The 11,544-nt window shown below is 41.9% G+C and overlaps 1 protein-coding gene across 2 annotated transcripts in view; it reads right to left on the bottom strand.

Moving 5' to 3' along the window:
* Positions 1-7,407: 7,407 nt before the first annotated feature.
* Positions 7,408-11,544, bottom strand: part of Il33 (interleukin 33) — a 34,996-nt gene continuing 30,859 nt past the window's right edge. For both annotated transcript variants that reach the window (XM_029538023.1, XM_029538036.1), the window contains 2 exons: positions 10,403-10,500; positions 7,408-8,225 (listed from right to left, as the gene is read on the bottom strand). In XM_029538023.1, the coding sequence (XP_029393883.1) occupies positions 8,037-8,225; positions 10,403-10,500 (287 nt within the window). In that variant the 3' untranslated portion in view covers positions 7,408-8,036. The remainder of the gene's footprint in view (positions 8,226-10,402; positions 10,501-11,544) is intronic.

The raw sequence follows: 11,544 nt of genomic DNA, 5'->3' as shown, positions 1-11,544 counted from the left end.
AGAGGAGAGGAGAGGAGAGGAGAGGAGAGGAGAGGAGGGAAGGAGTAGAGGCCAGTTAGAAACATGTGGAGAGAGAGGAAGGAGGGGAATGGGAAGGAAGGGACAAGAGAGGGTAGGAGAGTAAGAAAGTGAGAGAGAGGGGGAGGGGGCAAGCAGCCCCTTTTATAATGAGTCAAGCATACCTAGTTGTTGCCAAGTAACTATGGGGCAGAGCCTAGAAGGAATGCTAACACCCATAGCCCTGTCCATGCCTTGCCCTGGGCATCGCTTCCTTCTTCCTGCTTCTGGGCTGTGTCCTTTATAATAAAATGACAATAGCAGGCAGAAGTGTTTTCATGAGTTCTGTAGCTTACTATAGCAAATTATCACAGGGTGTTTCAGGAACTTCTGAAAGTGTCAGAAGGGCTGGGGCTTAGGATAGCACAGCTGTTGGTGGACCACTTGCTTGGCATACACAAGATCCTGAACTCAAGTACTTGAGGTTGAGAAAGTAGAGGCAGAGTCCCAGTGCTAACTCAGGGTGGTATCTAGAATCTGAGGTAGGGTGGTTTTGTAAAACTGAGCTTTGTGTCAGAATTGAATTGAAGAATGCACACTTGGTATCTGGAAAATTAAGGAAGGGACTGGTGAGAGAAGACAGTATCGGCAGCTGCTGCGGACTGGACTCAGTAGGTCACTCAACCCACAGGAGAATCAGGGTCCCAAACAGGTGGTCAAGGAGTCAGCAAAAAAATGACAAACGGACGTGAACACAAGAGAGTATTGATCTGAATATAACTTTTCAAAGTGAGCATCAGACTTATATTACAGAAGAAAAACAAGAAAGCTAGGCGACTCATCAGTCAAGGTACATTGAAGTTATCTTATGCATAATGACATAAAACAGAGAAATGCATACATAAAAACTGACAGGAACTAAGCAATGTTTACAACTGAGATAAGATCAGCCCTATCTAAAATCAGCTATTCACAGGAGCCAGGTGAAAAGGCTAATATGTCTAGATGCAATTCTGGTCTATGGTTAAACCTACCACCAGAGGTCTCTTAGTAAATACCTAATTATGGTATTCCTTTGGGCCTAGTGAAAAACATGCACCAGGGAAGTTCCATTCTACTAACCCTTTCATGAATAATACAATACTCCAGCTCCTCCTTAAACCACAACCCACCTTCTTTCTACTATTATGTAATGTAGGCTGCCATTCATGTCTGTAATGAGAATTCTAAGTTTACTATTTTGAACTAGCTCTGAGATTTCTATCTCCTATCCTGTAAAATACTGCAAGAAAGCACATAAGACCCTCCACACTATCACAGGGACAAATTTTGAGCATTCGTACTACGGGGATGCCAAGGCTCCAGGAGACTGAGTTTCTGTGAAACTTTTTGCCTCTGGACTGCGTCCAAGCTTTTGGGCTTGCCATGAAGACTTCACTGGAGTGGGTGTGGCAAGTAGCCACAGCGAATTGTTGTGGGTAGAAACAGTTTGAGATGCTATTTGTGCTTGTGAGTCAGAGAGAAGTTCTGTGGTTTACATAGAACCTGGACCTAGGACCCTGGTCTCATTTAGGCTTCTTTTGCTAGAGCTCACAGACAGTCTTTCTATAAGATGAAGACCCTCAGCACTGATATGAAATCATGAAGAAAGGAAGCTTGGATATTAAAGTGTCAGAGGTGGAAAACTGGGAGCCACTCGAATTTGTTATGGGACATTTTTTTTTTCCTCTACGGAAAACACGGACAAATACATATATTCAAGCCCTATATTTATGGTCTGTGGGGCCTTGATACCTCAGATAAGAGATCAGGACAATGGTTAAGAAAATGCACAGAAGGGCTGGAGAGATGGCACAGCGACCAAGAACACTGGCTACTCTTGCTGAGACCCTGAATTTGTTACCAGCACCCACGTAGCGGCTCACAACCATCTGTAACTCCAGCTCCATGAAATCCAGTGCCATTTTCTGGCCTTCGCTGGCACTAGGCATGCACAAGGTACTGAAACTCATACTGGCAGAACACCCATCCACATTAAAAAAGAGATTAAACCTGAAAAAGAGAATATGAAAACACACAGATTCTCTTACAGAGCTGACATGGGCTGGAGGTCAGAGAGAGGGTGAGCAAGGTGCCATAGATGTCACCCCCTGCATGACATATGTAGATGTTTTTGTGGGAGGTGCCTTAAAGATCTTCTCAAATGGATTCTTCTTCAAGGAGGAGCTTGCTGAAAGACTCAAAGGAATCTTCCAGATCTAGTTGCAGGGCAGTGGGTCCTAGTCAGGTTGCGTGAGTTTAGAGGCTCTTTAAAGATGAAGAGAGAAAGCAGGAGCCGAGGAGTCACCTGTCAGTCACCCTGTCAGAAGCATGAGGACCTGGGTTTGGATCCTCAACAGCTGCATAAAAAGCCAGACATGATAGTATAGTTTTGTAAACCTGAGGTTCAAGGTGGAGAGACAAGTGGTCCCTGGAGCTCGTTGACTGGCCAGCCTACCCAACCAGTGAGCTCCAGGCTCAGTAAGCAACCCTGTCGCAGAAAAACTAGCAATGGTAAACTGAGAAAGACATTTCATGGTGACCTTTGACCTCCGCCCGGAAAAGAAATAAACAGAAAACATGGATGACAACCCAAATGTCAGTCGGGGCTCTGAGACACTTTATTGCAGAGCTGGCCCATTTACACCTAAGAACATAGCCAAGCAGTCAATGCTGTCCTTGTGTTCTTGGAAAAGATAATTAATAATAAAAATGATGATGATAATGACGATCATTATAATAATAGTAAGAGGGTATAGTTTAATACCTCAGGGGATTAGAAAATTGACTGCGTACCCTCAGGCTGACCGTCAGGAAAGCATTTGAAATTGGAACTTGACTATGGTTTTGCAATAGATGCTTAAACTAGATTCATATGTACAGAAGATATAGTTTCCAAGAATTGCTGCTAAGTATGCTGAGGATAGATTTATTTTGTTTATATATTACTATTTATTGAACAGGTAAGTTTGGACTGCCTGCAGAAGTCTTACGCTCTGTTGAGTACTAAGGAGAAAGTGGTAAATGTGATTGCCTCCGTGTTACAGAGAAATCCCATCTAATGTGAACGAGGGAGCTAGGGCCCTGGCTATAGATAGGAGAGGTGCACAGTCAAGCTTAGAAAGGAGAGAGGAGGTAGGGAAGGTGCCTAGGGTTCTTGGCTTTATTGGTAATTCTTAAAGACATGACACCATTATTATTATTATTATTATTATTATTATTATTATTATTATTATTATTTAAAAGCATCAGTGACAAAAATGATTCTTAAAGTTGGCCTCCACCAGTTGTGGCTTGGCAAGAATTTCCTGCCTAATATTTCCAGAAGTCAAGACAGTGACTTAGGTATCAATTCTGCAGAGTCACAGGCAAGTTGAATATTTAACTTTGTATTAAGGGCTGGGCCCAGTGTATCCTGACAAATATTCAGAACTTGCCAAATTAGTTTCCTCCAAGTACCGCACATAGGAAAAGGGAGTGCCTGCTAGATAGCCTTGTGGATGGGGAGAGTAAGGGTGAATGCTAGCTTTGGTTTGTCATCTTAACATTTACAGAGTGGACAATTGAAAAAAAAAAAAAACAGTGTAGTTTAGCAACAACGATCTAAGATCAAGACGAAATGTCTTAGAAGTTTTAAAATAATAACAGCATACTTTTGGGTTTTTTAAAACACAGATTATTTTTATTCATTAATTTTTAGTAAGCACAGAAAGCAATGAAGTTTGCTTCTTTTTCTCCTCTTCTTTCAAGATAAGGTTTCTCTATGTGGCCCTGTCTTAGAACTGACCCTGTAGAGCAGGCTGGCCTTGAACTGGGAGATCTGCTTACCTTTGCCTCACAAGTGCTGGGGTTAAAGGGCATGTGTCACCACTGCCTGGCAACAGGGAGTCTTTTATGAACTTTTTTTTCTGTGTAGGTGTGTGTGCATATTTGTGCATGTGTGTGCGTTGCTCAAGGAGGCCAGAGGTTAACCTCAGCTACTGCACTTTAGGAGCCACTCTGAGATCAGGTAGTTTGTAAGGAGCCGGTGGAGAGGAGAGGACATTACAGGGAAGGGGGTATAGAGTCAAGTGTTATAAAGAGATATAACAGGGAAACTAGAACAAATGGAAAAGGGGATGGGAGGGAAGGGAGAGAATACGGGGACGGGTAATTCGTGATAAAGAGCTTTTAAAAAGCCAGACACACACCTAATACCACAGAAGCTTTCTAAAGGACATACACATACAAAAGGAATTTAAATGGAGTCACCATATAATGTAGGAGACAATGCCCCAACAAGACATCTTCTGCCACCACGTAAGACTAGAATGAGTTAAATCTTGGTAAGTTGTTAGCCATAGGCTAATCCCCCAGCATCACAAACTGTTGCTTAAGGCAATTGCTTACTCTCCATAACCTGATGGTAAGGCCCTACTACCGAAGACACAGCTTCTTTATGTCATTGAACATAAGAAATTAAGCCGGTGCCCAACTGAAAATTTCACCCCAACAAGCGCTCATAGTTCTCAATGGTACTTTTGTAGTCTATTGGAGGAGAAAAGTAATTGTCTGTTAAAGGAGCAGAGCAAGAAAATGATTCTTAATGACATATGACTGTACACATAGAGCAGAGTGTCACTTCACCCCTCATTAGGGAAGCTGCTTCTTGTGGTAGATGGGAATTAACAAAGAGATCTACAACTGGACAAGGTTGGGGGGGGGGCTTTGGAGCACTCAGCCCTAAATGGGATGTCTTCATAAAACCTCTCCAATTGAGAATCAGGGATCCATGCAGAAGAGAAAGCAGAAGGATTGTAGGAGGCCAAGGGACCCCAAGGAAACTGTCTTCCAGATACAACAGTGCTGATAAACACAGGATCCCACAGAGACTGTGAGAACACGCACAAGACTGCACAGCATCATCCCAGGGGTAGCTGAGTAACACAAAACGGACACCATGGTTTTGTGTGTGTGTGTGTCTTTGTTTCGTTTTGATGATCTTTGTCTTATCTACCTTCTTTTTTTTTTAGTTTGACTGCTTTGATTTTATGTTTTTTTTTCCTTTAGAGAAAGAGAGAGCCCCTCCCCCACACTTGCCCCCTCCCCCCAAAAACCCAAAACAACAAAACAAAACAAAACAGAAAAACAAAAGAACAAAAAAACCAGAAAGTGGATGTGGGGAAAATCTGAATGGAATTAGAGGAGGGAAAATAATACTATCAAAAAACTTTGTATAAAAATTTTAAATAAAAATTTTCAAAAATCCTCCAAATACATCAAGACCTAAAGAACATAAACAAGATTACATGACTAAATTTTCAGATATCAGATAAAATTATCATTTCTGATATAATTTAACGGACAGATTATTCCCAATAATATTTATTACGAGCCATCAAAGCACATGTAAGTAAGACAAAATGTCAGTAAGACATTTGAATATTTTAATCAAATAACACTGATTGTAATAATGTAGAAAGTGTGTGTGTGTGTATGTGTGTGTGTGTGTGTGTGTGTGTGGTGTGCACATATGCATGAGTGTGGAAACAGAGATCAACGCCAGGACTCTTCCTCTGTTTGAGACGGAGACTCGGAACCCAGAGCTCACCAGCTTGGCTAGGCTGGCAGGGCCAGCAGTGGCTAAGGATCAGCCTCCCTAGCACTGGGGTTTACAGCCACTCTTGGTTTCTATATGGGAGCATGGGGTCTGAACTCTGGTCCTCATCTTGCTCAAAATGTTGCATCAGCTCTGAAAATATGTTTTAAAAGAGAACAAAACAGAAAAGAAATAAGGAATCGGGAATTTCAGGTTAATATTTGATGCAGGGCCATGGGGGCGTATGTTTGGTTTGGTGGGAAAGTCTCCTATGTGAGAGAGAGGAGAAGCTAGGGGGATGAAGGTGAAACAGACAGAATCCCTTCCGTGTTCCAGAAAGTCTAACTTAACACCCTAAGTTGTCAAACAGCCGCCGGCCTCACTTGTCAACAGTGATGCACTGGGGTATACTCATTTTCATTTAAGAACTCGGAACGTTGGAGCACTTTGTGGCCACACGTGGTTTTGAAAAATCGTTTATTCATAGTTCTGAACAACGTCAAAAACACATTTGGATACGTAGTTACTACTTTAAAGATATTGTACAGATTCATAGAGTCGACACTGTGGTTTCCAGAGGAATGACACAGATTCTGCTTTTACGTTCCTCTACAGTAAGACTGTGACAAATTAATGGAACAATAATATCTGCTATAGTCGTATAATATCTTACACAGCGGTTCCCAGCCTCTTAGATCGTACATCCCTCCAGCTATCGTATACAATAGGTTTCTTTGACTGGAAGTTAAGAGCTAACCCTTTCAGAAATGGTCATATTATAAGCCATCAATGTTCTTCTAGTGTCTTTATCATTTTAAGTTTTAAAACATGTAAGTTTTCAGCTTATAAAAATGTAGTAGAAATTGCTGTGGTATAAATAAGTAAAACTAATCCTTTAGTGGCTTAAAATATTACTACATGGTTGAATACAAATATTACTACTTTAATAACAGTAAAACACAAAGGAAGGTTGTTTAAGGAACAACCTTGTAACCAGTAGGTATATGTAAAATTCTGCAGTGCAGGCTAAATACAGCGGAATAAGTGTGTTGGCATATAGATGTCAGAGCAAACAGAACTGAAGCTCAGGGAGTAGGAGACCCATTACGGATACGGTGGTCAAGAGAACCAAAGAAGGTGCAGAAGCTAAGCTAATACATTCCACCATGAGCATTGCTGCTGTGGAGCCGAACAGAATGTGTGCACAATGAAAGCGAGCAGCAGAGACATTTCATCCAAGCAGATGCACGCATCCAAAGTCATAGCTCCTTGGAAATCAGCGAGAAGGACACAGCGTGCTATGACCATAGGCGATAACCAGTACTGAAAACTTGAGGTTGATTTGGTGTCTCTAGTAGGAGGACTTCAGGTTGCACCATGAGATCCCATTCTATTGGGAATACCCTAGTGTATATTCTGATCAGTTCTTACAGGAGACTTTTAAGTTTGTTAGATATAGTCAATGGTTTCAGTCACGGGAATGAACTAAAATGTCTTTCATTTCCTAATGTAGCTGGCTTGCTTAAAGTTAAATGTTAAATGTGTTGAAAAAAATTGGAATTTTTTATAAGATTTTTAAACTTATTTTATTAAATATTTTCTTCATTTACATTTCAGATGCTATCCCGAATGTCCCCTATGCCCTCCCCCCACCCTGCTCCCCTGCCCACCCACTCCCACTTCTTGGCCCTGGCGTTCCCTTGTATGGGGCATATAAAGTTTGCAAGGGGCTTCTCTTCCCAATGATGGCAGATTAGGCCATCTTCTGCTACATATGCAGCTAGAGCCACGAGCTCTGGGGGGTACTGGTTAGTTCCTATGGTTGTTCCACCTATAGGGTTGCAGCCCCCCATGAAGGAAACAAACACAGGTAACATCACTCTTGACAGAAAGGGCTCATCTGAGGATTGCCTGGGGCATCTATGGAGGCATTTGTCCCTCCTGCTAGCTGTTCCTCCCCCTAGCTATTCCTCCCCCTAGCTGGTCCTCCCCCTAGGTGGTCCTCCCACTAACTGCTCTAGTATTACAATCTTTTGTTTAGAACCAGAGAAATAGGTGTTTTGTGTTTGTTTGTTTTGTTGTTGTGAAGGTTTTTTAAATGGACCCTCTCTAAATAAAGCAAACCATGAGCTGTGATGCGTGCTCTTCTGAAGAAGTCTGCGAGTGTGATTTCATACAGGACTCAAGGCAGAAGAAAGGAAAGGGCAAGGCTGAATCTCTTTCAGTTTCTTTCCCGATGCCTTATGTCATATATTCATGAGTTTATGGAACGTGTAGCTGTACAAAAGCAAATAAAAGAATTTTTCTGTATAATAACATTCCACATCATCTTAAGCCAAGAATGGCTCTCTTTCTCTGTTAGCCTTTCTTCAGTTGGAAACATTAAGTCATTCAACCCAGAACTCACAGGCTTTTTACTGGTTTAGATTTTAGAGAGCTTAAACATGATATTGTTGCCGCTCTCATCCTTCTCCTCCACTAGAGCGAGCTGGTTATCTTTTACTCCTATGTACGTGCCAGGAAGGTTCTTGCATTCAAATGAAACAAAGTCAGAGGACTTTTTGTGAAGGACGAAGAAGGCCTGTTCCGGCGAGACGTCAGCCTTTTGAAGCTGAGGGAAGAAGAGAAGAAGCCAAGGTGTGAATGGGGAGTCCGGAGCTGACATTGCCTTCCTGGGTCAGCACCCATGGGGGACTGTTCGTTTATAGCTTGAACTTTCTAGCAAGTTTGTACTGAGTCAAGGAGGGAGAAATGAGCAGTGGAGGGAACAGAGAGGCTGCGTGGAAGAGGTGAAAGCGATTCGTGGAGAGTCGATACATTTGGATAAGCAGCTTGGCAGGGTCTACTTCCTTCATAGGTCACAAGCCCCATCTCTTTAATTCTCACAGCAAGTTTATGTGGAATAATTACCTTGGTCAGCTTCCGTGCAACAAACTATCGCAAAACATCTGGATTTGTCCCCTCTATTCTTGCCATGCACTGCCTTTAATATAGAGAACATGTCTGTCTAGAAATGTATCGAGTAAACCTCGACTTTTCAGTTTAGACAGAACTCTCTGTGGATTGGCTAGGCATCCCCTCTAGATTGGTTCATTATCAGTTTAAATACAGCCATATTTTAATTAAGTTGATTGTTAAACTAAGTTGTTCAATTAAATTAAGCTAATTTAAATAAGACAGATTATTGTTTTTTAAAACATATTTTTATGTGTCTTTTACTCCTGCAACTGTATTTTTTTTTAAGATTTATTTATTTATTATATGTAAGTACACTGTAGCTGTCTTCAGACACTCCAGAAGAGGGAGTCAGATCTTGTTAAGGATGGTTGTGAGCCACCATGTGGTTGCTGGGATTTGAACTCTGCACCTTTGGAAGAGCAGTCGGGTGCTCTTACCCGCTGAGCCATCTCACCAGCCCCCAGATTATTGTTTTTAATTTGTGTTATTTTTAAGAATTTTATTTTAAATTATATGTATGTGGCTGTGTATGGGTGTGTGCACATAAGTGTAGATGCCTATGGAGGCCAGAGGCACCTGACTGTCTTGGAGTGAGAGTTACAGGTGTTATGAGTTGCCTGACAATGAATACTGGGGAGCCAATTCAGGTCGTCGGAGAGTAGTCTCCTGAGAAGAGTGCTGGTCACTGTGCGCTGTTTGTGTTGATGTCTTATGTGGCTGGACTGCTTTGATATTTTATATACTTATATAAATCACCTTCGTTATTATGTTCTCCCATTTCCTTCCTTCCTTCCTTCCCTCCTTCCTTCCTTCCTTCCTTCCTTCCTTCCTTCCTTCCTTCCTTCCTTCCTTCCTTCTTACTCTGGCCTGTCCTTTACATGATCAGATTTTTTTTTGTCCTGGCTGATGTGCACCTGCTGTTTGCTGAGCAAGAATGGATCAGATGTAGAATGTAATGCTGCCTCAAACTGCTGATGTATGGGCACGTTTGCTGCCCTCCCCTTGACAGATTTGGAGCCAGAAACTGCATATGACCAGGACTGGAGAGATGGCTCAGCGGTTAAGAGCACCAACTGCTCTTCCAGAGATCCTGAGATCAATTCCCAGCAACCACATGGTGGCTCACAACCATCTGTAATGGGATCCGATTCCCTCTTCTGGTGTGACCGAACACAGCGACAGTACATTCATATGCATAAAATAAATATTTCTAAAACAATTCTGGAAGAACATAGACAAATGAAAAGGCTGTGACTCACTCTGTGCAGAAGTGGTGAAGGGATGAAGTTCCTGTCCTGAAGGACTGACTGACTATTCAGACTTTAGATCTGATTCGGATGTGGGGGAGCCGGAAATCCTACTTTCTGACAAGTTCTCCAGTGATTCTGTGTTGTTGCTGGAGACCAGACTTGTAGCAACAAGGCCACCTCACACTTCTCTCCCTTCCCTACTCCCAAGCAAGTCATTAGAAGTGACTGACTCGGGGGCTGGAGAGATGGCTCAGTGGTTAAGAGCACCAACTGCTCTTCCAAAGGTCCTGAGTTCAAATCCCAGCAACCGCATGGTGGCTCACAACCATCTGTAATGAGATCTGACACCCTCTTCTGGTGCATCTGAAGCCAGCTACAGTGTACTTAGATATAATAATAAATAAATCTTAAAAAAAAAAGAAAGTTAAATGTGGTAACACTACCATAAAAAAAAAAAAGAAGTGACTGACTGTAGTTTATTTACAAGTGTGTACTTCTGCCTTCAAAATTGCCCTAACATCTAAATGCACGTAAACAGGTCGAACCAAATGTGGCTGTCACGCGATCACACTTCTGTTACCTCCACAGAGTAGTCCTTGTCGTTGGCATGCAGCCAGATGTCTGTGTCTTTGATAGGACTCATGTTCACCATCAGCTTCTTCCCATCCACACCATCGCCTTCAAATGAAAATTACAAGGTGAGGTGGTACAGCTGCCACTTGGCCACATTTGACTTCGCTATCAGACAGAGGCAATAGATACTTCAAAACTCCTGCTATGGGGCTAGAGAGATACCTCCTTCATTGTGAGCACTTGATGCCCTTGCAAGAGGACCTGCATTCAGTTCCCAGAGCCCACAGAGTGGCTCACAGCTCCCTGTGACCCAAGTTACAGGACGTCTAGTGCTGTCTTCTAGCTTTCTCCAGAACTATATGCATCTCAAGCACTTACATACATGCAAGCAAAACATTCATACCCATTAAATGTAAATAAAAATCTTTTTATAAAAAAAAAAAATCAGTTGCTCCAAAGCAAAAAATCATCTGTGGTACATGATTAATACAATTTTACCTATCAATTAAAAGTAAAACGAAGAAATTCCAAATCAAAAATCCTAAGCCTAACTCATCTTAATTTAACTTAACCCAAAGAATCTCAGTTGCAAATGAAAATAGCTCATTAATCCATGTAAAAGAACTTGTCTTTCCTTCCTTCCTTCCTCCCTCCCTCCCTTCCTTTTATTTCTTCCTTCCCACAAGACAGGGTTTCCCTGTGTGGCCTTATCTGTCCTGAAACTCACTCTGTAGATCAGGCTGGCTTTGAATTCAGAGATCTGCTTGCCTCCGCCTCCTGAGTGCTGGGATTAAAGATGTGCACCACCAAGGCCAGCCCAAGAGTCTTTCTAAATCTCTCTGAGGAGAGGTTTTAGTTTTTACTTTCTGTTGTTGTTCTGATCTTTTGTTTTTTTTTTTGTTTGTTTGTTTGGTTTGGTTTTTGTTTTTGTTTTTCCGAGACAGGGTTTCTCTGTATAGCTCTGGCTGTCCTGGAACTCACTTTGTTCTGATCTTTTGTAATTCAACTGATGCCAATGGATACTGCTTTGTTCATCGGCTTCCCTTGGGAAGCCGCTGAGAGCTGTCCTCTAATAGATAATAGATAATAGATAATAGATAATAGATAATAGATAATAGATAATAGATAATAGATAATAGATAATAGATA

Source organism: Mus pahari, chromosome 1, assembly GCF_900095145.1.
Source record: "Mus pahari chromosome 1, PAHARI_EIJ_v1.1, whole genome shotgun sequence".
NCBI lineage: Eukaryota > Metazoa > Chordata > Mammalia > Rodentia > Muridae > Mus > Mus pahari.
The sequence above is the reverse complement of the archived record's forward strand: the minus strand, read 5'-3'. Positions and strand labels throughout refer to the sequence as shown.